The sequence below is a fragment of the Oryctolagus cuniculus genome, chromosome 2 (assembly GCF_964237555.1).
Source record: "Oryctolagus cuniculus chromosome 2, mOryCun1.1, whole genome shotgun sequence".
NCBI lineage: Eukaryota > Metazoa > Chordata > Mammalia > Lagomorpha > Leporidae > Oryctolagus > Oryctolagus cuniculus.
Window position 1 is genome coordinate 74,850,092 of NC_091433.1, and position 26,324 is coordinate 74,876,415.

A 26,324-nucleotide genomic window follows, 5' to 3' on the forward strand; every position below is an offset into this window, starting at 1 on the left:
TAACTGTCAAACTCTAAGGTTATAACAAGATCCAATCTCCCCAAATCACTATGCCAGAATTGTAACTGACAAGTGAGGGATATTGCTTATGTGTAAAATAATAAGATCAACATACCTAACACTATTTCTTTACTCTTAGGAATAGCTAATCCGAATTTAAGTATGCTGAGCAAAATGTAACAAGTTATTCATCATATATTATAAAGTGAAAATCATTTATATCAAAATTTAAGTTAGGATTTTACTCTCAAACTAGGTAGAAAAGTACGAGAGTGGTAAATCCACATTGAATACAGTGAGTCCAGTTGAAGTTCAATTCTAACTGTGAAGCAAAGGTAAAGCTATCATTTATGTGATTTTGCCCATGTCACAGTGTGTAAGGAGATCATAGTTGAGTCTCTTTGCAGTTTTGCCTATTAAACTTCCAAGTTCTAATTCTCTGTAGAGTCACTTCTCCAAATCAACAACTCTATAGAGAAGCCACTGGATTTTAAACAATGAAATTCCCTAAGCAGTTTTACTATGGCAGTTATTTCAATGATCAGAAGAAAGCACAAAATGCAGGCTAGAAAACCTTTACTGATATTCAATAGGGAGGACTCCCTACACCTTGTTCTTAAGTGTCTTGGGTAATGATTCAGTACCATTAGGTTTAACCAACAGATTAGATGTACTCTGTCAATATCATTTCATCAGTTGCACACTAGCTGGAAGGTAATTTTGAGATGTGAGCAGACCAACAAAGCTAATTATAGTTCATTAGTTTTTATTATTTGTAGTAGTATTTGACCTCGAACTCCAATTGTGATTTCAAAAAGTATAAAACATTTATTTATTTGAAAGGCAGAGTGACAGAGACAGTGACAGAATATGAGAGAGAAATGCAGAGGGAATTTCTAAATTCACTGCTGATTCACTTCCTGAATAGCTGTAACAACCAGGGTTGAGCCAGAGTCTCAAACTTGGGTGGCAGGGGCCCAAGCACTTGGGCCAACTACTGCTGCCCTCACAGGCACTTTAATAGAGAGCCAGATTGGAAGTGGAGTAGCCAGGCCCTGTACTGGCACTCTGATATGGGATGCCAGTGTGGAAAGAGGCAGCTTAACTTGCTGTGCCACAAAACCAGCCCCTGTAACTTCTAAATTTCTAAGTCAATTTTATGGAATGTAATATTATTTGATAGTGGGAGGGATAAAAGGAATTGGGACAAAATGTGGTTCATTATTGTGACAAGTAGACTACAGTGAGATGTTAATGGCGGAAGTTGGAAGTGGAGTGAGGGGTGAATAGGAGCTTTTATAACCACCTCACAATCATTGTTTGGTTTAATTCTGTAATTAATACACAGTTATTCTTAAGTGTTGAAATTTAACTGAAATGTGATCCCTGTTAAACATAAGAGTAGGAATAAGAGAGGGTAGAGATGTACAATTTGGGACATGCTCAAGCTGACTTGCCCCAAATGGTAGAGTTAAAAACATATCAGGGGACTCCAATTTAATCCCATCAAGGTGGCATGTACCAATGCCATCTCACCAGTCCAAGTGATCAATTTCAGTTCACAATTGATCATAATGAAAGGACTAAGAGTCAAAGAAAGCAAGCACATAAACAAGTCTAGTACCTGCTAATACTAACTGATAGAATAAATAAAGGGGAGAGTGATCCAACATGGGAAGTGAGATACTCAGCAGACTCATAGAATGGTGGATGTCCTAAACAGCACTCTGGCCTCAGAATCAGCCCTAAAGGCATTCCAATCTGGCTGAAAAGCCCATGAGAGTATTTCAGGCATGGAAAGCCAAGACACTCTGGCAAAAGATCTCTGCGAGTGAGATCCCAGTGGAAAGAACAGGTCATCAAAGAAGGAGGTACCTTTCTCTGAAGGGAGGAGAGAACCTCCACTTTGAATATGACCTTGTCTAAACAAGATAAGAGTCGGTGAACTCAAAAGGCTTCCATAGCCTTGGAAACTCATGACTGGTGCATAGGGAGATTACTGATGCCATAAACAGGAGTGTCAATTTGTAAAGTCAACAACAGGAGTCACGGTGCACTTACTCCTCATGTAGGATCTCTGTCCTTAATGTGCTGTACATTGAGACTTAATGCTATAATGAGTACTCAAACAGTATATTTCGCTTTGTGTTTCTATGGGGGGTGCAAACTGTTGAAATCTTTACTTAATGTATACTAAACTGATCTTCTGTTAAAAAAAAAAAAAGAAAAAAAAAAAAGAAATTATCAATTCCCAACTTGACTCTCACTGGGATTAAACATGACAATAGGTCTGATCTGATTTCATCATCATTTAAAAAATCATCTATTATTTTTCACTTTATGTTTGTGTGGGAGCAAACTGTTGAAATCTTTACTTAATGTATGCTAAACTAATCTTCTGTATATAAAGAGAATCGAAAATGAATCCTCATGTGAATGGAAGGGGAGAGGGAGTGGGAAAGGGGAGGGATGCGGGTGGGAGAGACGATATGGGGGGGAAGCCATTGTAATCCATAAGCCGTACTTTGGAAATTTATATTCATTAAATAAAAGTTTTAAAAAAATAAATTTAAAAAATTGTTACCCAGTTATAGGTATTAGAACAAATGATTATACTTAGCTACTTATGAACAAGAACTAGGAAAATTATTTTGAATAGATTTGGGAATATGTGATAAGGTTAACACAATTTTACTTTATACATATTTTTCATAGACTACTGTTTTGCAAAGATGGCTTTTTTCTTCTTAGCACACACATTACTCTCCAAGACAACTTAATGAACATACTCCAGTGGCTTTCCTAATTGCCATTCTTCTTTGAAATCAACTCAGATGATGCACACCTGATTCTTGATTGAGACTATGGCTAGAATTTTCAATGGATGGTCTATTAATCAGTTCTTAGTGAAAACCAAATAATAACCCTTAGGAAAAACTGTGTGGGACTAAATAATTATTTTCCTTAATTCATTCTTGGATAACACTACAGAACATGTATCAGCTTTGAGAGTTTGAGAGCCTGGACATGAACTGTATTTTTCATTTCTGGTCATCATCTTCCCTTACTTCTACAGGTTAGGTGAAATATACACCATCAATCTACAAGATTGTGAGAAACAAAATAATGCATGCAGAAGTGCTTATATGCTAAAACAGGTTGCAAATATAGGGCTGCCCTCCAGAATTTGATTTTCAAAAATGTTTCACTGAGTTACTCATTCATACCAGGAAAACTGATCTTTCATCTGGATTCTGGGAATGGGGCTTTCACGGTAAGCTTCTTCCATAAATCTTAAAAGCAAAATGTCCATTGTGGGTTAAGATAGCTTTTCGTAGTTTTGATCCCTGGGTGACACTGCCAAACATGGGGGATTATGACTTTGGAGACAGGATGTGTTGTTTCCACTGCCTGATGCCTTAGAGACAAATAGTAATGAGCGTCTTAGATCCCAGAAAAAAGCTCCTATTCATAGGTCAGGCAACAAGTTGTAGATCCTGGTCTTCCTGCTTCCTGTTTTATGAAGCTTTATCTAATTATGATTAATAAGAACAAAACACTATTTGTAACAGTGCACGTCCTTTATAACTGAAACTTCAATAAGTATAATTTTCAACATGACATTTTCATGCATATGCTTTATCCCTGTACAATACTCACAATTCTTTAACATACATTTCATACATTTCCTTTAACTGTGTGATTTCCTTTACTAATGAGCGAGCAGTTCTAAAACATGAATTCACAGTTACATTGTCATTTATTTCAATCTGTGGCATACACTGAATTTAATATGCTTTAAAAACACTTGGATGTTTCCTTTGTGGAATATTAAATGTTGCTACTCATTTCTATAAATTAAATGTACCAGAAAAACCCACAGTTTAAAAAAAGTATACAAGAATAAGCTAACTTATCACAATCAACAAAGATGAAATCATGAATTCAAAGTAGTTTAACGTCAGGAACAGTTTATCTTCATGGCAAACATTCACTTTACGCAAATCCCACTTGGCTTCATTTAATTAAAAAGCTGAAAAAGAAAGAAAATTATTATGTGCTGAGCATAATGAAACATGTAAATATAATAAAACTGTCATAACTTTTAATCCATACAGCTAGCTTTCATATCAGGATAATTTGTCTAAACTGGTTCTTAGAGTAGGGTCAGGAGCAGGGTGAGGATAGGGTTCAGGGTGAGAGAAGTTAATAACTTGAATTTTTGGTACTTAAATTCACATAAATAGCTCCTTCTTTTGCTGGATACCAACAGCAATAGTTCAATCAGCATTTAAAATGATAATATAGGGGAAATAAAGGGAAAGGATTGAAAGAAATATTTGAAGTGAGCCATTTGAATATCATAAATATTGTTTTTCTTATCCCTGAATTGGTATTTTTACCTACTTATGTAAATTAGTAGTTATTTCAACATTTGGTCTTTTATAATTAATGTTTCCTTTATTAAATAACAAATAGAAGCATACCTATAAATCTTAATAAAGTTTTCATCGAATCTAATGAACATCACAGAGGCTTATGCATACAGAAGCATGGGAGATCTTCAAAAAGTTCACGGAAAATACATATTATGAAACCCAGCCTGGATTTCAAAAGTTTCTGCAGCAAGAGAAATTTATAATTGCATTTTCTACAAAATTTTTGAAGAGAAGGTAACTATTAAAGCTTTCCTAAACAAAGTGTTATTTATCTTTGTGTGACAGTCAATTTTTGAACACTTGCTAAGCTTTTGTTTAAGATTAGTAGCTTGGTGCTAACATGGGCATGTCTTTTTGAGTCCTCATAGCATGTCACAACTTTGTAAGACATTGGAGACAAACCATATTTTACTAGATATTAAAATTAGTGGTTACTGCAGATGTGAAAAGCATATTGTATGAAAATTCTTGAAGCTGGTAAGTTTTAATATTTGTATGTTTAAATTATAATATCCTGAGCATTTACTGCTTTCTCTTTCTGAACCTCGGTTTCCTCATTAGGGAAAAGAACACATATATTGGATGATCTCCAAAGTTCTCTCTGGTGCTACTATTTGATTCTCATGATTCTCTGTTTTAAGTATATACAGGTTTAAAATATGTTTATAATAAATCCTTTAAAATAAATGTGTACATTGCATACAAAATCAGTATTATGAATGACTTATTTGTACCCCTATGTTTATTGCAGCTCAATTCACAATAACTAAGATATGGAATCAAGCTAGATGTCTATCAACTGATGACTGGATAAGGAAAATGTGGTGTATATACACAATGGAATACTACTCTGCTGTAAGAACAAATGAAATCCGTTCTTTTGCAAGAAAATGGATGCAACTGGAGACCATTATGCTTAGTGAAGTAAGCCAATCCCCAAAAGAAAAATGTTTTCTGTCATATGTGGTAGTTAATAAAGAATACAACAATGGGAGACCAGGAAAAGCACCTGGCTCCTGGCTCCTGCCATCGGATCAGCGCGGTGCGCCGGCCGCAGCGCGCCGGCCGCGGCGGCCATTGGAGGGTGAACCAACGGCAAAGGAAGACCTTTCTCTCTGTCTCTCTCTCTCACTGTCCACTCTGCCTGTCAAAAAAAATAAAAAAAAATAAAAATAAAAATAAAAAAAAATTAAAATAAAGAATACAACAAAAGTATAAGAATGAAACTGACATCTGATTTGGTTATTGTTTATATCCCTTGTCTATACTCCTGTTGACCAGTGGTCTTTCTACTATTTACTTGTTTAACATTATGGTGAGTGGTGCACTAAGCTTGTGATTCTAAAGTAATTTGAAATTATGTTATTGTAAAATTAAAGAGGGAAAAGAAGGAAGGAAGAGGAATTGAGAAGGAAGGCAAGTATGGTTAAGTTCTTAAAATTCTACTTATGAAGTACATGGAATCTTTTCCCTTTTTATTAAGAATTTCAAGAAGAATAAAGAAACAATGAACAGACAAATAATATGGGTTAGATACTTAATCTAAGTTAAAATTTGATAATGAGGCAATACAAACCATTACTTTGCATATCATTCTGAGGAATTAGTACATTATATGTGCTGGTATCAGGATGCACTGGGATAGGGGTTTTATTTTTTGAGAAACAATTTTTGACTGAAGGACCACAGAGATATTATCATTTCTATGAAAAAAGCATATCAGCAGTAACTCCCATCAGAGCATTAGGTTGTAGGTGCTGCTCAATCCATAAAATCCTTAACATCACTGACGGCAAAGCAGACAGATACGTCATTTGTAGCGGACACATCTTTGGCATTTCTGTCCTTAACTAAAGGCTAAAGCCAACTAATGAATGAGTGTCAGTGAACAAAAGAAACCTCAGTAAAATGTTTGAAACTTTAATTAGAGTTAGAAAAATTGAGGTTTTGTAGTTCTGGTTTTTTTTTTTTTTTCCATACTGCTAATCTGAAAATTCTGAAATCTTAATTTGAGTGCTTTAGAGCACTAAAGGTAATGTTTATTGCAAAAAAAAAAAATCACTGCAAAAGCAAATATAGTACTATAACCCTGTATGATAATTTTATATTCCTAACTTTTAGAGATTAACGGTTAAAAAAAGATGCTATATATAATGTTATTGTATTCAGAGTAAAAGGCCTTCATGTGCATTCTCAACACAAAAGTAGAGTAAGAAGTTTAAGTGAGCTATGTGTTCTTCTGAACTGCAGGACTTAGTAATTACTGTAAAAACCTATTACAGTGGTCACTTGTCAAATCTCTTATTAGATGACATGTAAGTGTGTATATATATACACCCACAGGTGGCTGTTTAATCATGGACTGATCAATTAACATATTAAAGGATAAATATAACAGGTAAATTTATCATTCTATTATATTTGATATTTTCCATAAATAGTTATAAAAACTTCTTTACAAATATTTGTCAAGGGAAAAATTCAAAGTACAAAATGTAAAAGTTTTGCTAGTTAAAATGTTTCTTAGAAAAGCATGAACTGGCTGGTGCCGCGGCTCACTAGGGTAATCCTCCGCCTGCGGCACACCGGGTTCTAGTCCCGGTTGGGGCGCCAGATTCTGTCCCAGTTGCCCCTCTTCCAGGCCAGCTCTCTGCTGTGGCCAGGGAGTGCAGTGAAGGATGGCCCAAGTGCTTGGGCCCTGCACCCCATGGGAGACCAGGAGGGGGCACCTGGCTCCTGCCTTTGGATCAGCGTGGTGCACTGCCCACAGCATGCTGGCTGCGGCGGCCATTGGAGGGTGAACCAATGGTAAAGGAAGACCTTTCTCTCTCTCTCTCTCTCTCTCACTGTCCACTCTGCCTGTCCAAAACAAAATTAAAAAAAAAAAAAAGCATGAACTGTTATTCTCCACGTAATCATTCTGTATTTCATCCTTTATATTCATTATATAAATATTAACTATACCGGCTATGTTCAACTATTAATGTTTCAGGTTGATATCATCACTCAAGGGATTAGTGATTCATTTCTATTATTCAGGATGTGACACATTTTTCCTCTTTACCTAATAATTTTGATAATCTAACAGTATAACATTACAGATTTATGCTTCCAATGGTGCTTGGATATTTTTCCTAGTAATGATTTTCAAAAATGTATAAATGCTTTTGTATCACATGGAAACAAAAAACTGTCACAAATACTAAAAGCTGAATAGGTTCCTCTTCTTTGAGTTTTCAGTGTTTGATTCCTGAGAGAGCAAGATGCTGTCTTGCAGATCACCTTCAACTTCCGCCTGGACTACATTCCAGTCTCTGTAGTGAAGAACAGTACTGCAGCTGACAGCAGTCCGCCTACGCCCAATGCTGAGTCCCCTGGCCAGCTTGTTGGAAGTGATTACACGCATGCTTCAATGCAGGTAAGTGACGTGGATGAAAGCTCCTTGCTGGTACTTATTGCACACAAGGAGATGAGACAGGAGGGCAGAAACAGCACAAACATGCCCAGAGGCTCTGCTTTCTAGCCCAGAGAGATGCAGTGCTTCATCCTAGGATGTGCCACTGATCATTGCTTGAAGTTACAAAGAGCTCTGATTCTCTCTCTCTCCCCCTCTCTTTCCACAATATTTTGACAATGTTTAACCACTCCCTTCCTTAAGGCTGGCTCTCATTACTCCCTCACATTAGTGAACAGCCAGGATTTAGATAAAAATATTGCCCTTCATTTTTTGAGTGATGTTAGAAAAGTTCACTGACAAGTTTAACATTTGATTTAAATTTTCTAAAATCTAGGCCAAAAGGGCTAGTTTCATTCAGTATTCAACAAAAATCTACTGACCATCTATATGGAGAAGAATACTGTGCACAGGAGAGTGTTGCCAGAAATAGAATAACTGAACGTTAGAACCTTACGTTTCTTTTATCTTTGAGAGAGAAAATTCTGGATAAATTAATAATGACATATTTGATAAGAATGGCTAGTCAAAATGTTACAGGAAATAAACAAATGAAGTAAAATTATGCATTTTGAGGACAGTAAAATAAAGAAATAGCAGCCTAAATTAGAGCTGACTGGAGAAAGGTATTTAAGAATGAAAATCCATTAAATGCCGGTGTTCAGTGTGGCTAAACTAGGAGTCAGCACACAGTTTAAGTATTTTAAATTTTGTGGGCCTAGCACCTTATTGAAAGCAATACAAATAAATTATTGCAGTGCAAAAGCAGCCTCTGACAAGACATTAACAAATGTGGTTTGCTTCAGTGAAGGAGTAAACACTGAAATTTGAATTTCACGTAATTGCTACATGTCACAAAATATTCCTTGGTTTCATTTTAACTGTGGAAACAGGAAGCAGTTTCTGACTGCTGCCCTAAATGACAGGGTAGACTGAAGCTTGTACTCTGAGAGACTTGACCAAATTTAAAATAATTCTTAATAGTGATTAATACAATGTTATGATACAGCTGGTAGATCATATACATTGCAGAGAACAGCTGACGGCGCTGAAATACATTTATGATGTCTAAAAGTAAAACATGTATTTTATCATATAATGCCTAGGCTCACAATACATACAGCCTGACCTACTGACAGTAGATCTAGGTATTAGGATAATTATTTTTTTCATTTGGCTTATCTGTTATCTTCTATAGAAGGGATGTGTATTAACTTTTCCCTCCTCATTATTGCCCACTAATTAACTCTGATGAAGAAGCAATGTAATCAGTGCATATCTTAAAATGGTAATTCTGGGATGACCCTATAATAAGTGATGAATTACAGAGAACAAGGATTAGATGTTGTGAGACAAATTAGGAGGCAGTCTGAAAGACATTGTACGTATAAATTAATGTGCCAGCAGTGATGGAGCCCAAAGCCAATAACATAATGCAGGGTGAGGAAGTGGGGTTCCTTCTTATGTAACTTGAGAACGACAGTGTTTTAGGGAAAATGGGGATGGGAGGAGCAAAAATAGGTTTGGAAGCTGAGAATATGCTGATTTTGGACACGCTGAGAGTAAGCTGTTAAGATGGTAGTCAGCTCTGGTTTTGAACCACAGGAGAAGGATACGGATTCAATATGTATATCTGGGGACTGAGAAGTAATTAAAAAATGAATATTATAAGTGCCATGTAAAGAAACTCCTGTGATAAAAATTCAAAGAGGGGAAGTTCCTGTGAGGAGAACTCTGGATTCTGTCATTACAGACATAGGCGATATCCAAAACAGACTTGTTCCTTGTCTTGTGTGTGAAATATCTAAACTGGTACCACTCACTGGTTTGCTGTTTGGTTTTGTTTTTACATTTCTTACATTACTCTATTTATTTCTGGTGTTCTGAAGAATCTAGAATGTATACAGGGTTCTGGAATGAAAGCATCTGTTCCATTAGGACTTGGTGCAGCTCTCCTCTGAGATCTTCAGTTGGACAGACTGTTCCTGTTAACAAATTGCTTTTCTTGTTCATAAACCAGGGTGGAGGTCAGGGAGACCTAATGGCACCCCATCTTACAGAAATCACTTACATGGCTAAGAGACAGCTGTTTGGATTCCATTTTGGTATCTTGCGTGTTTATTGCAACCCACTGATTTTTACTTACAATGTTTTAAGCCTTTATAAGTATTAAATGCAGAATGCTAGAGAGAAGTGCATTTTGGCTGTTAGCCCAGGCCATGTTAGCCATAAATTCTGCAGCTTCTTGGTAATACCAGACTACTGAACCCAGAAAAATCTTCAAATCTGAAATAAATAGTCTTTAAAAAAAACAAAATGGCCTACAGTATTTTAGCCTTGGTGTGGAGTAGGATAAGAACCTTTGTGAATAGAAATCCTTCTATATGTATACTGTAAGTGGGTAATAGCTGTCATGTCTAACTACTTGGATTCTGACCTATTCTCTACACACCTGCAGAGAGAGCGCCAAGAGTTTTGATGGCATGACTACAGAATGATGAGAAATGTGGCCGCCCGGTCTGAGGAGAAAAGAATAAGAAAGCTAGCGTGTGGGGAAAGGGACAGATGAGGAGCACAGGTCTCCTTCACTGCTTTCTGTGAGTTGCTAGATGGGGAGTTTCTGCCAGAATGACAGAGTAGTATTTCAGTTTTGAGATGCTGGGAGGTGCAGTATCGAATTGGGTTTTAAAGTTTCTAAAAAATTCTGAACTTATATAAAAGTTCCTGGTATTTATTTCTGATAGTATCAGATATTTATTAAAACTTAAATAGTTAGTGGTTTGGAATGATCACATTTTGTCTATTTAATCTTAGATATTAAGGTTCATGTTGTTAACAGGAATGAGATGTAAGTATTTTTCTAAGCAGAATATATTTCTGCCTATTGATTTAGGTTTCCTTTTTCTTTGCTAAGAGTGATAAAGTGCTAAGTTTGCTGAAGCGATAAACAAAAGAAGGTAAATAAAGGGGATAAATAATCTTATTAGTATTATTTTTAAAGATACACTATGTCAAATGGCTAATTCCAAACTCAAAGATCAGAAGACTGGCCCCTGCAGCAGTTGAGTGTTACCTTGTATTTGTAAAACAGAGTGTGCTATCACTTGTCTTACATGAGAGAAATGTTTTTAATTTGCAAGATGAGGCAAACTGAGGCTCAGAGAAGGGAAAAAGACTTGCCTGAGGTTACAGAGTTTTTAAGTGCCATGGTCCAAATCTCATCTTCTCACTCAAAGTCCAGATCACTTTCCAATACACCACAATGAAATACAACAATATGGAAAAAATAATCCTTAAGATGGAATTTCCATTTGCACAATATTATTACAAAGTTCAGCACTATATTCTTTATCTAGATAAGACAGAGGATAGACAATAGTGCCTTTATAGTGCTTTTCTCTGCATATTCCGACCTTTGTCATTCTTCAAAACTGGGACCGAGCATGAGAAAAGCAAAATGAGTGAAATTACTGTCAATGATATGTCCTTGAGGCTGATTACCACACCATTTCTACATTGCTTTTCAATTTGTACAGCTCCAGAGTGTACAGCTCCTTTTTCCCTACAGATGGAGAATGCACACTGTACATCCTGGGATTTTTGTTTTGAGACTTGCTGCACTTGTTCACCATCACACTGACCTGAAAATTTGTAAGAATGTCTTTGCTTTCTAGCTCACGTTCTCTTACTGAGTGTTCTTCCGATTTTTGTTTTTATGCATCTTTCAAAATAACCTGGGACATCATGTTCCATTAGTATCTTTATAAAATAATGGAAAACACTTGGACTCCATCACTAGCTTAACTTATAATGTGTTTCTTACTTGTACGTTAGCCAACTCAGAATCCATTTAGCTTTGCAGCAACTGACAACGCTGGAGGTTGTCACTCCATGTAAATTGCAGTTTCTATGGCAAACCAGCACTCTTCACTGTATTCTATTTTTAATACCTCCTATTGCATTTCCAGCGAATAGATAAGGAATACAATTTTCAAACAAAAAGATTCAATTAAAAAGTATACGATGAGCACCTACTATGTGTATAGCATTTTGGAGATATAAAATAGGTATTTGTCAAGGACCCTTCCCCCAATACCTTACAGTCTTCATGAAGGAAAGGGGCTGATGGATGACACAGTTGTGCATACATATGTAATGAAAAGGTAATGTGGCACAGTGCTCCTGAGTAACTTCTAACATGGCTAGAACAGGTGAAGAAAACTAGGGGAAGTGATCTTTATTGGTAGTCCCTTAAATGTGGTATGTTTCCAATAAATTCTAATTTATACCCATAAAATTCCAATATAGGCATTATTATATCAAGTTTTCAGATGCAGAAACAGCTTAAAAAGTTAAATATACTGGCAAAAGATAGAAAATAACGAGGGACAAATCTAACAAACTGAGCCTGTCTCTCATTCCCTAAGAACTCTATTTTCAAGTGGAAAAAGTAGTAACTAAGTCGCAAAGTTAGCAAGGCGAGGATCCAAGACTCGTGGCAGATGTGTCTAACCGCAGAGCCAGAGCTCCTTGGTGATGACTGTATGAGACCTGAACCTGGAACTCCCTCTAATTACTGTTTTTCCATGGTGGCAAACTGACAGGTAAAGAGCTTTAAGGACAGTTAGGAATCCAAATGACAGAATTAAAGTGAAAGAATAATTAATGTTATATTTTTACTAAAGCAGAAATGTGAGACACCATAAATGCCCCTGAAGAAAAGGGTACCCACTGGAAAGTATCATTCTCTGGATTCCATGTAGGTCATGGATTCCCACTAGCACTTTACTAGCCTTATTTTCTAGGAAAAGCAAAGAGTTTTTATGTAATACACAAAATAAATTCAGTGCTACCACTGAAATGCAGTTTCGTCTGTTTTGATGATAATTAGATCAAAATCTTAATTATCCTAGTATTTCACTGACACTTTCAAGGGACTCTGGAGCCCAATTAAATTCATCAAAGTTTCAGGGAAAATCTGTTCTTTACTCAACTGAATTATGCAAATGCAAAACAAAGCTATTTAATCACCAGTGTAAAAAATAACTGCTTAGAAAAAATTAAATTTAAAACATATCAGAAAATTGTAATAAGCATCAAACATAGATTGATTGCTTAGCATGTAGTATTAATAATAACTTAATAAGTAGCGTGTTAGGTGATTATATGTATTATGCATTCTCTCATGTAAACAGAATGAGGCATGTATAATCACTTCCAGTTATAAAAGATAAGTTAACTGACCACATTTACACAACTAGTAACAAACAAAACGGGGATGCATCAGGGAAGTTTGCTGATTTAGACTTAAAAGACAAATTGGGAAACAGACTAATCCATGCAGAATATTGTGACGCTAAATTTGGGAAATACTTTAGAAAATAGGCAAACATTTATGGTAGATTTTTATCCTTTTATGCAGATATATATGTCTACAAAGAAAACAGCAAATTTGAAGTCAGTATGAAGTACGAAGGTATACATGTTTAAAGTTTTTGAGGCTTCAGCTTAAAAACCAGAAAAGGATCAGTCTACTGAAAAGAAACTAAGTGTTGTTGGAGTGAAAAGTAAAGAATGAGAAACCTAACTATGATTATAATTCTGAATGCTTTTGGGATTAAAGCTGCAATCTACGAAATTCAAAAGGAGGACAGCAGAGGCTACAGGTGAGTTGTAAAGTAGTGCCAATGTTCCACTCACAGGCACATTTTCACTAATAGGCATCTCAAGGACAGGTATGACCTAAAACATGTAGAAGCTGTAGGTTGTCTCAAAGCTTCTATGAAGAAGAATGCGTGAGAGGACTGCAAGGATACTGTGAAAAAGCTATGGATGCAATTCAAAATCTCTTACACCAAAATAAACTTAGGTATGTACTCCATTTTCCATGAACTTCAGAAGTACCCTCATAGTACTAAGAACAACCAGAAGCAAAAGCTCCTGCCATTTCAGAGTATGTCTGTATTTATTAATGCACATAAATGAGTGGTAACTACAAAGTTGAGGCTTTTACATTAAACTTATGAAAATTGGATCTGGGCTGGCGCCACGGCTCACTAGGCTAATCCTCTGCCTTGCGGCACCGGCACACCAGGTTCTAGTCCCGGTCGGGGCGCCGGATTCTGTCCCGGTTGCCCCTCCTCCAGGCTAGCTCTTTGCTGTGGCCCCGGAAGGCAGTGGAGGATGGCCCAAGTGCTTGGGCCCTGCACCCCATGGGAGACCAGGAGAAGCACCTGGCTCCTGCCTTCGGATCAGCGTGGTGCGCCGGCCGTGGCGGCCGAACCAATGGCAAAGGAAGACCTTTCTCTCTCTCTCTCACTGTCCACTCTGCCTGTCAAAAAAAAAAAAAAAAAAAATTGGATCTGAATAGCCACTTCTTAAAAGTTTTAAATTTTCTGTTTGAATACTACAAATCTGTAGACTTTCAGAACATATAGCAAGGACAGAAATCTGTGTGTGTGCAACATTCTATTCATGGACATGCAACTTTGAGAAAAGTCATTTCTGCAAACAGAAAATGGAGATTTTGATGCCTACATGACTAATTAATGTCCTTAGAACATACAATCAGTATTAATCTGTTACTGAATGAAGCTTTTTTTTTCCAGCCATGAAGTTTACTGACTGAAATACAATTGCAGTTTGAACTTAATTTGTATTTTGCATTTACTCAGCATAGGTAAGGACATTTCAAAAAGTTCATGGGAATTACAAGATAAGTATATTTTTGTGCAAATACTTGGTCATCACCAAGTTCGTGGAAAATGTATGCTAAGGAAAACAATGCACAGTTCAATTCTAGCTTCCTATCAGCTTGAGTGCTCTCAAATACTGGCCGAGGTGATGCCCTTTTTTCGGAATCTGGTGAATGAGCAGTAAGGAAGGCTTCTCTGTCCACAGGGAGTTTGTACCTAGTAGAGGAAACATTTTCAGTAATCGTACAATTGCTAGGAGCATCCACATGTTCATGCTTGTTTCTTTAAAAGTTTTCATTTGATTTCAATTTTATTAGACTGAAGAAGTTTAAGCCCCTATTTTACTTTTAAAATTGTTTCACTGCCTAGCAAAATAGTGCCTTTCATCGGGTAAAACTAACACAAATAAAAAAGCACAATGCATGGAAAAGCATTTTCAGAGATGTTTTTAAACAAAACTTTGAAGATCTTACTGATTATTATCTCAAAGATATAAACGACTTTTTTGATCCCGCAGAGAATGGACTGCCAGGAGAATTTTTTTTTTTTTCAACAATTATAAGGATTAGTCTCTTAGCAGTGGTGGATTTAAGACAGATAACATAAGCTGTTTATGAATATCCTACAGCATCATAATACACAAAAATGATTCATGTCCTGTCCTCTCACATTCTCATGATTCCCTGTATCATTCAGATAGCGTTCAAAATGATTACCACATCCTGTGAGGTTCCACATGATGCACACCTTCACCCCACTGTGATCTACTGGCTTTGTTTCCTACTTAACCCTTTGCTCATTTTACTCTGTAGATAATTGTCTCCCTATTTCTCAGATTCACATTCTTTCCTCAGGTTGCTCATACTCGCTGCTCCCTGTACTAGAACATTCTTTCTCCAGACAGTTCCATGGCTGACTATAATCGCCTCCTTTAGATCTTTACTATAATATCCTCTTATCAGTAAAAGCCTTCCTGGACCTATCACCCACATTTTACCACCACCCTATTACTTTCTCATTTAAGTATCCTTTAGGTTCTACTTGTTTTCTGACGTCTTATCACTGTGCTTCCTTTATCCACTCAAAAGGAAGAATTATGAGGACAGAGATTGAGGTCGGTTTTGTGGTGACAGCCCCTTGTATCACAACTACGGTATCTGGATGATCAACTTAATAAATTAATAACCCCACTGCACAGGATGCCACAGATTTAGAATTCAAACTACATGGGATGCTAATGGCACACCGTAGCACTAATGAGAAGGAAAAGTAACTTGCAGGAAGGAGACAGAGGCTGGACCTAGGAAGCAGACCTACGGAAGTTCTATTTAACCTGGACAGTGAAAACTCGACCAATGAGACCTTTCCTCTTAGTTAAGAAGGTTCACAAAGTACACTGAGAGGCTAGCAGCAGGGGCAGGAGCTAATGGCTCAGAGAAGATTCCAATTAGTAGAAGATGAGAGTAAAACACAATTATTTAGTAATCACAGTGGTCACAGTGGTATAAGAACTGGAAGCCAGAGCTAAGGACCTGAGTTACCTCAGGAGCACGGATGAGAGTGACTGATTTACGTTAACTGACCTGTTTTTCTGAACCTCCACCAACACTGGACATCTAGTTGTGGGACAACTAGGTTTTTAGTTGCTTACCTTGCTTATTCATGTATCTTTAACAAACTTCCTGTTATCTCAAAGTCACCTATCAGAGCAATCACACAACTTTTACTTTAAGTCAACTGGGTGAATAGCAAAATAAATGATAAAGCACTCTGAAGAGTTGCTGTAGCATCCAAATGTCTGCCTCCTATTTATACTGCACATCATACTGGTCAGCTCTTGGCCTCCCCAGTTTCCTTGCTGGCTCTCTTTCATTGTGTTTGATGATTTGTTTTTGGCACTGCTTTTTGTTTTTTTTTTTTTTTCAAAAATACATATTTATTTGTAAGTCAGAGAGGGAGAGACAGAGGAAGGAGACAGAGACCTTCTATCTGCTGGTTCAGCTCCCAGATAGCCACACTAGTCAGTGCTGGGCTATGCTGAAGCCAGGAGCATCATCCGGGTCTCCCACTTGGGTAGCAGGGAACCAAACACACAGGCCATCTTTTGCTGCTTTTCTTAGGCATTAGAAGAGAGCCAGATCGGAAGTGGAGCAGCTAAGACATGAACTTGTACCCATATGGGGTGGCCCCTGGAAACTCCTTCGAATGGATCTGAACTATGTCAAACTTTATATTCACAATTATTTGCATCTCTTACTTGTTATAAGAGATTTCAACTATAATTCAGGCCAAATGAAAAAAACCCATCCCTTGTATGATAAAGAGGCCTTATTTATATGGAAATAAATAAGTAGGCATAAACTTTGATTCAGATATGTTTTACATGTATAGCTAGGGTGATGCCTAGAAAAGCTTCCAGGTGGTAAATATGAGGATAATTGCTAGGATCATGAAAACATACAAATAGTGCTTTTGTGCCAAAAGAAATCCATCTTTTAATTCCATTTACCACAATAAAGTCCGCTCATGTCATATCTTGCTGTAAAAATAATTATAGGAGAGTTACTGTGCTAAATGGCAATTATTCCTTGAAAAAATGCATACTTGACAATTCATCACATTACAACAAAAATAGCTTTGTCAAATACAACATTATAAAGAATTGCTAACACCTAATTTTTCTCTACGTTTCCTCAGTCCTTGTATTGCTAGGTCAGAGAAAAGCCTGACACGGAATGATATTCTGGCAGGGTTGTGTGCTTTCTTATACAAGGAAACCTGGAATTTGCTCTTTATCTTTTCTTACTTCATGTTAATTAAAAAGGGCTTAAGAATCTCATGACATCCTTTACTTATCTTTACACAAAAAGATATATAATTCAACATGGTTTAACAAACATTGAAGTTAATTAATTTTTAAGTATTTTCAGTATCCTGGATAAGACACAAATGTCAGAGTGTTTCTATTTCTCGTAACTTGTGGATTCCACTACAGAATATATGTAAGTCAAGCTACAACAAATTGTACAGAACCACGGTTCTCAATGGTAAGGTTGGAAAATAAGAAAATGCCTTCATCTATCTTGGACATTATTTAATCTTGGATTTGACTATTTTACACTTTCAAAACCAAAACTGGCAGTGGAATTTTAAGAGTAAGTGGAGAAATTGGACACTTTGCCTGTCTTTATCATTCTTGTCTTCATCAGAACTGCTGCTGCTTTAGACACGTATTCTACAGGCAGGGTTTAGGAAGATCACCCCAAAACTTCAATCTGATACCAAATTTCCTGCATTCCCCTTGTACATTTAATGAGCATGGCAAGAACACAGTGAGAAATGGGCCTCTGCCCTTACGAGAAAAACAGTCTTATTCTTTCACTCTAATTCTGTACTAACATCTTCCTGTCATGGGACTAGTTTGGTCCTCTGGGTAAAGCTACATTGTTGTCATGATCTAAATTAATCTCTTAAAATGTCCCTTGTTTTAATGTGGAAGGGGGATGTATGGTGGTATGACCTTTTAATTGTCTACTAAAAAAATTACTGGCTCTATTACTTCAGTAGAAAGTTTTCAAAATACTTGAAAGGAAATACAGAATTCCCATTTCTTTAGAGAGGAAGGTGGATTCCGCTACAAAAAGACTCCATAGAAGGTGAAAGCTCAACAGCCAAGTAGGAAAAGATGAGAGAGTAATATGCTCAAGAAGTGAATATCTGACTAACTCAGACTAAACACTAAGTGAGTCTTAGAGCATTTTATACATCTCCCCACCTTCCAGTATATGTTAGAAAAATCTTATAGGATACTACGACTATGAATGCCCAGAGATCATTTTTATCATTTGACTTTTCACAATTCCAGTTGGCTTTTATTTACAGAATTTAAAAGATGCAAAGTTAATGAGACACTGAGTAGATTATGAGAAAACAATCTTAAAAATAAAATCAGGATGAATTAGACATATCAATGGAAGAAGAAATTTTGAAGAAATCCATAAAGCACATGTACACACATACATATCTGGTATATGGTAAAACTATACCCTGCTTGGGATCAAGTTCTATGCTGAACACATGGCAGGTGCTCACAAACTTGCTTAACAATTTAAAATCAGTTAAATGAGTTAGCTACTTTAGAGTAATCCTTAAATTGTTCATTAATTAAACTCCTATTTACAGCTAAAAAATGAAAACATTTACATTAGTATAAAGATATTACCTGTAAGGATAGCCATGGTACTTGGAGCGAAAGATTGAAAGTAGAAAACTGAAGAAGAAGACAACCAGGCCAAGCCCCACTATGCAAATTACTAGAAAGACCAGAAACATGGTTACTGTCTGAAACCATGCAAAGGACAACCCAAATATTTATTCTTTGAATTGATACTTACATTTAATCATGGCACATGCAGGTAAAACAGATAATTCATAATACAATGTATTCATAATTTTCTATATTCTTAATGAAAATGTACTAATAAGGGTATAAAAACAATAAGATTGAGTGATCTAAGTCATCTTGTGGTTTTCTTCTCTTAAAAAATCCTACAATTACTAAAAAGCCCCAGAGAAATCAAAGCATCATAAACCATAAACAAAATCATTAGCCCCTGCATTATGAAGCTTCGGCTATAACAAATAGCATTTGTTGTTATTTGAATGCCAAATATAATTTTATTGTATTTCAGATGTCATGTAACATTTAAAAACAAAGAAAATATTGTTATAGGTTAGATTATGGTCTGTCTAAATGCATGGTACCTAGAAATAGGTCACCCTATTGGAGAGTAAGAAAACAGTCCCAGTGGAAGCCAAGGGATAGGAAAAAACCTTCAATTGTGGGTCACAGCGCCTAAGCACTGTTTAAAAGGCAACGGAGAGCATGTGTTTCAGGAATGTGCTGAGGTCTACATTTTCAGTATTACTTCTCTGACAAAAGGGAAATTACTTTTTAATTTTTTAGTTTCCATTATGGTTAGGAAGATTTTATTCTCAAAGCATATGAGCAATAAAGTATACAAATATGAAAACATTAGGTTTCTTTGGCATCTATATACATAGAGACAATTCACTGGGTTTTAGAAATTTTACATGATTATAAAAATATGCTTAAAATAAATAGCCAACTAGATATTTTTAGTGAAAGTAAAATATTTAGATAGCATTTTACTTAAATCTGTTGTACAAATAAGTAGTAATTATTGTTCATTAATATCTAAATATACTTTAAGACAGAATTATACCTTTACATTCTTTCCTAAGTTTCAGAGAATTCTCAAAAACTCTGAAGAATGTCTAAGATAATTATAAAAGAGTTAAAAAATGTTATGACAAACATGTTAAGGCATAAAAGGAAAATCAAATCTACATGCTTCTATAATAATTTTTACGAAATTTTTCTAGCATACAAATAAACCTTGATTTATAGTCCTCGACATCAGGGAATAGAAAAGGAATGGCATTGTCAAAACAGTCTACAAATAGTTTTGAGTGTAAATTGTGAAATTTCAGAAGTATTAAATAGCATCCAATTGTAGCCTCTGTGACATTTCACTTAACATCTGTGTAGTTGAAATTCAAATATTGTTATACAATAAAGCAAAACTCAATTTCCAAATATCACATAATGAAAAAGATCCTTAAATTGTATACTATCCAAGATGACAGACACCAGCCCCTAGATATAACATATGAACAATCACTAATTACAATCTTACTAAATCTAAAATTAATTGCACAATAATTTATTTTGCCAAATCTTTTTCTTATACTTTATCTCCTTGTTTCAGAAGAGGATTGCAGCATTAATTCCCTTTATTGCTTTTAGTAGCCTCACTAGTTTGCGCTCAATAGGAAATGAGGCTCAACATATATGGTCAAATAAAACAGAATGCATTTGATTCTATGCAATCAGACAAAACATTGCCACTCAAATACTTCTATCTGGAAACAGAGAGGGACTGAATGTGGGGGCTTATAACACATCCACCCTAAGAAAATAATGCCATGAGAAGACAACATTCCAACCTGGGAACTATTAATCATCGTAGGTCTATCACATAAAAATTGAAATCAAAGTAAAACAAAAATAGTATTAAACTGCATTTCACGTATTTCTCTGCTCATACATGTGCTTATTCTCATATGCTGTCTTTTTCACATATACATGTACACACACATAATTAAAGGTGAGTAGAAATTGGAATTATTATACAACTCTATGCCAATATAGAAGTCAGAAGTAGTGATTTTATAAAACTAGTGTCACAGATATTGTGAAATTTAAAAATTTATGTTTCTTGCTATGACTTGACAGGATGTAAGATATACAATGTTAAGGTTATGTCCTCAGAAGCATCAGTTATTAATTCCTTCCTATTTATTAATTATAAAATACGCCGATTTAAACAAATTACTGTGCTCATTTCATGTGTACAACTATGTATAAACATCATGGAGGCCAGCGCCGCTCACTAGGCTAATCCTCCGCCTTGCGGAGCCGGCACACCGGGTTCTAGTCCCGGTCGGGGCGCTGGATTCTGTCCCGGTTGCCCCTTTTCCAGGCCAGCCCTCTGCTGTGGCCAGGGAGTGCAGTGGAGGATGGCCCAAGTGCTTGGGCCCTGCACCCGCATGGGAGACCAGGAGAAGCACCTGGCTCCTGGCTTCGGATTAGCGCGATGCGCCGGCTGCAGCGCGTTGGCCGTGGCGGCCATTGGAGGGTGAACCAGTGGCAAAAGGAAGACCTTTCTCTCTGTCCCTCTCTCTCTCACTGTCCACTCTGTCAAAAAAAAAAAAAAAAAAAAAGCGGCATGGAAAATAGAAGCCTAAACTGGGCATTACACACTTCATATTTAAACACTTTGGACTTTTTAAGATTTATTTATTTAAGAGGCAGGGTTATAAAGAGTTCACTCCCCAAATGGTTCAAATGGTCCCAACGACTGGAGCTGGGCCGATCTGAAGCCAAAGATCCAGGAGCTTACTCCATGTCTCCCACATGGGTGCAGGGGCCCAAACACGTGGGCCAATTTCCACTGCTTTCCCAGGCCATTAACAGGGAGCTAGATCAGAAGTAAAGCAGCTAGGTGTTTAACCAGCACCCCTGTGGGATGCCGGCACTGCAGGTGGAGGCTTAACCTACTACGCCCTAGCGCTGGCCCCAAATTAAAACTTTAAAGTATTCAGAAATCACTGAGTTATTTACTTCCATATCAACCTAGTTAAACTCCATGAAGTCTGGACATTTGATAGCATAATTATTAGTCTTTTCCAAAAATCTATGCTTCTCCTACACAATTTCAGAGTTCTAGAAAAAAAAGTTCAGAAATGCAAAGTATATTAAAAATTTAATTAGCATTTGTGAAGCTATAAAGTTATACAGGGATCTGATATTATGAGAAGGATGGTAGCAAGACTCCAGGCCTCTGTCTTTTCCCAGTGGAAGCTTCTCCTGCACCGATTACCTCTCTGCTACAAAGACGTGTTACTTCAGGGAACTACATAGTCTTTCTCTGACCCTGAGAAGAACAGTACCATCAAGTGACAAAATGTAGTGAATCTGCTTAAAAACACAATGTTGGAACAGACAGCGTGGTAAATTCCAGTATTTCAATGGAAAAAGCAGAAGCCTCGGAGAAGACACTGTGAAGAACGGCCCCCTTCAAAAAGTGTTGATGAAGGCTAAGTGTTGTGGCAGACCCACCAGCAGTAATGCCTGGATCTCATATCAGAGCATTGGTTCAAGTGCCAGCTGCTCCGCCACCTCTCCAGTTCCCTGCTAAAGCAGCAGGGAAGACAGAAAGATAGCCCAAGTGCTTGGAGCCCTGCAACCCCCAAGGGAGACCCAGATGGAGTGGTCGGCTCATGGCTTCGGCCTGGACCTGATTTGGCTGTTGCAGCTATGTGGCAGGTGAACCAACGGATGAAGATCCTTTTCTTCCTGCCTGACCCTCTCTCTGTCACTCTGCCTTTCAAATAAATATAATCTTTTTTTTAAAAGGTGATTTAAAAAGGGTTTAGAGGTAACTAGAAGTAGTATTTTATTTCAGCAACTAAAACTTTTGCAGAAACTTCTCCATCTCAGTCAGACTTTGTATACTGATTATTGTGGCATAAGGAATGCTATTTGTGCCAATAAAATCTCTGAAGATTTGCCAATAAAATCCTCTCTATATAAGGTGGATGTTACACCAAAGATAGTGGCTACAGCAGAGATATATCACTGTACCCCACAGAATATAAATATCATTTTGGAAGCAATATATTTTCAAGTATATGCATACATCAAAGACATACAAAAAAGAAAAATTAAATAAAACCACAAAATACAATCAAACAAACTTAACCTTACATTTACAAAAGGCTTTTATATAATTCTCATTTGATCTAAATGTACCTTAAGACTTACACCAAAGGCCAATATATCAACACAAAGACTTACTCCGTCTCTTTCCAACATCTCCTTTGGAAGTTGCTGCTTCATTTAGAAGAACCATCCCCATGGTAATAGCAGCATCTACAGTAGTTGTTAAGGAAACAGTAGAAACAGATGCAAATAAAATCTAACTTATCAGTATCTGAATACAATGTTCCAGAACGGCATATTACAAATGCGCACACACAGGAAAATGTAACTGATTCTTTTTATATAACATAAAATTACCATTATTTGAGTATGTAAATATGCCTTGATTTTTAAAGTAAGCTGAAACTTCAATTTTGAGAGTAATTCTAAATACTCAAGTTCTATGACTTTCGTAATGCAGATAAGTTATATGGACTTCCAAAACCAGGTATAACATTTCACATAACGATAAATATTAGTAATAACAACATATTTGTCAATCAAAAAATGGAATGTATTCAGCTTTATTTTTCCATTTTCACAATATGTGCGTGTGTACATGTGTGTATATAGCTTTCTTCTCCTTGCCTCCTAAGTGTACCATTTCATCCACTGTTTGTTTAAAGCAATCTTTGTGAATCAGTCATGATGTCACTTGGAAATACTTGGATATCCAATTTCAAGCTTTACAAAAGCAAACAAGTACATTGTAATAAAACAATGAATTTAATGGGATCTTAATCTAGTCAGTTAACTGATATTTTAAAATGGAAACTGAAATTATTTCTGTACTTATTTCTGCTTGTAACAGTATAAACATAGTCCTGCTATGCTGAGATGCCACTGATGAAAATTATGGGAGCTTTTGACTTTATCACAACACTATTCATGAATTGCATGAAAATTTCACCTTAATATCATTTTCCCTGAAATTTTTGAAGGCCCCTGGCATTATGTATCATGCCCAAATGACTAATGAATTGTAAAATGAAAAATATAACCCAGAATTTTCTCTTTGCTCAGTTTTATTAAAATTTCTTTATACTTGCTTCTATTGTTATATGTGTACAAACAACAGGCTATTCCTAAGTGCTTTCTACCACTGATAGCAGAAGCTAAAACGATATTGTAAGGGCCTGTCTATGATACTATACAGAGGTCAAATTCAGTATAAGTATTTCTCAACTGAGGCTCTTTTCATAACTGTATCATCAAATTTCTGATTATAATATATTTGTATGTTCTTGACCATTTCATCCAATTTTTGATAAATAATATATGTAAATAATATATGCCTTGTTTTTCTAGTTAGGCATTTGCAAACTTCTATACAACTAATTTTAAAACTGATCTATATAATATTATAATTTTACTTTGATTGTAATGCATACAAGAGAAATATACACTCCCCAACATTACCACACAGTGTTAAGACCAAATTTAATTAGTGAATTTCTGGGTTCAACTGTATAGCAATGACCAGAAAAGGATTTTTTCATAGAACAACTACTATTAGTGCCAGTATGATAATGAGTCTGTGGACTTGAAGGATTCACTATTAGTAAAGTGTTTAGGCAAATCTACTTATTATCCCCCCTCCAAGTTCACAGTCATAGGACATTGTTAATAAAATGAGGGAAACAGCATAAAAAACTTGGATCACTAAATCTGCTCACAGGTACATTTCTATTGCTTAACCTTGTTTTTTGGAGCAAACAGATGTGATCGTTGTAGAGCCTTAAAGAACTATTGGGATTCCCCCTTAATCTTTTTCTGAAATATTCTTTTATATTAAGGAATTTTTAATCTATACACTTAAATAAACACATTTATTTGTAATTCATACAAAATTCTAGATCCTTTTACCTATGACAAAATGCATTTCTAAAAATATTCAAAACATGAATGGCACTTAAAAAGGCACTGATGTATAGATGTGAAAAAATGTATTCTATTTATTACTCCATCTACTAGAGAGCTCTCTCAGGTCTATTAATAAAAATCACGGGAGGGGGGCAGTGCCCGAGGTTCAGGTTAATCCTCCGCCTACGGCACTGGCATCCCATATATGGGTGCAGGGTTCTAGTCCCGGCTGCTCCTCTTCTGATCCAGCTCTCTGCTGTGGCCTGGGAAACCAGCAGAGGATGGCCCTAGTGCTTGGGCCCCTATACCCACCATGGGAGACTGGGAAGAAGCACCTGATGCCTGGCTTCGGATCGGTGTAGCTCGGGCCGTTGCAGCCATTTGGGGAGTGAACTAACGGAAGGAAGACTCTCTCTCCCTCTTGCTCTCACTGTCTGTAACTCTACCTCTCAAATAAAATCTTAAAAAAAAATTAAAATAAAAATCATGGGAAGAGTGGCACTATTTCTATACTAGGTAAAACAAAGTTTATGAAATAAAATGTCTGAAAATTGTAACGTATGTCAAAATGTAAAACTATTAGGGTCAATTTTTATATACATATAAACATACATGTATACCAATATATGTATGTGCTTACAAACAGACACGATCTCAAGAAAAGGTATATTAGTCACTTAAGTGTAATATACCCGTCAATGTACTGTCATTCAGTTTTTACTGCTCACTCTGAATTATCACAGTTGAAAACTAAGGGTAACTATGTGCTTCTCATTTGAATTCCACACAAATCAGAAGACAGATAAAAAAGCTACAATGCTTTTCATAAGATGATTTTTTTTGCTTTAACGACATGTAAGTTGTATCCAAATGTTTCCAATTACAAAAATCCCTGCAAATAATATTGTTTTACATGCCTCCTTAAGTACATGTGCAGTTGTTTCTATATCAAGAGCACAATTTTTGAGAGGTTAGGTATGGGTATTTTCAAACTAGTTAGTTACAATCATGTTGATCTTTAAAATGAACAATTTAAGAGTTCCCATTTCTCTTCCATTCTGCAGACACAGAGGGGTTTGTATAAACAGCTCTGCATTGGGCATTGCCAACCTTTGGTATGTTCATTCTACATTTTTGCTGCATGTTTTGTATGCTGCTTGCTTTCTTTTGTTCATTTTCTCACAAGCCGACCTGCTTTTGTTATTAATTTGTATGGCATTTTTCATTTTTTTCTGGTTATGAACTGATTTAACGGTTGTATATAGGCCCATGTAGGAGTAATTTATATTTTGTTTTCAAGCTGTTTTATAGAAAAGACTTTAATTTTAATGTGGCTAATCTTATTAATCTTTTCTTTCATGAATTTTGTTTGTTGTTTCTCAAGAAATTCACTTACCCCCTAGGACTTAAAAACATTCTCTAGCTTTGTCGTTACTACATTTTAGTATGCCATATAATGTCATTCTCCTATCCAGAACACTCGAGTAGCTCTTCATCTCACTCTGAGTAAATCTAAATACCTCAAT

The 26,324-nt window shown here is 36.2% G+C and overlaps 1 protein-coding gene across 8 annotated transcripts in view; it reads right to left on the reverse strand.

Annotated features, from left to right (window-relative positions):
• Positions 1 to 3,562: 3,562 nt before the first annotated feature.
• TUSC3 (tumor suppressor candidate 3) overlaps positions 3,563 to 26,324 on the reverse strand; it is a 214,666-nt gene continuing 191,904 nt past the window's right edge. For 4 of the 8 annotated variants that reach the window (XM_070068484.1, XM_070068487.1, XM_070068481.1 and 1 more), the window contains 4 exons: positions 23,032 to 23,106; positions 18,811 to 18,901; positions 11,074 to 11,138; positions 3,563 to 4,033 (listed from right to left, as the gene is read on the reverse strand). In XM_070068484.1, the coding sequence (XP_069924585.1) occupies positions 11,120 to 11,138; positions 18,811 to 18,901; positions 23,032 to 23,106 (185 nt within the window). In that variant the 3' untranslated portion in view covers positions 3,563 to 4,033; positions 11,074 to 11,119. Of the gene's footprint in view, positions 4,034 to 11,073; positions 11,139 to 16,239; positions 16,289 to 18,810; positions 18,902 to 23,031; positions 23,107 to 26,324 lie in introns of all 8 variants that reach the window. The other 4 variants (XM_070068482.1, XM_070068488.1, XM_070068483.1 and 1 more) reach the window with 3 other exon arrangements.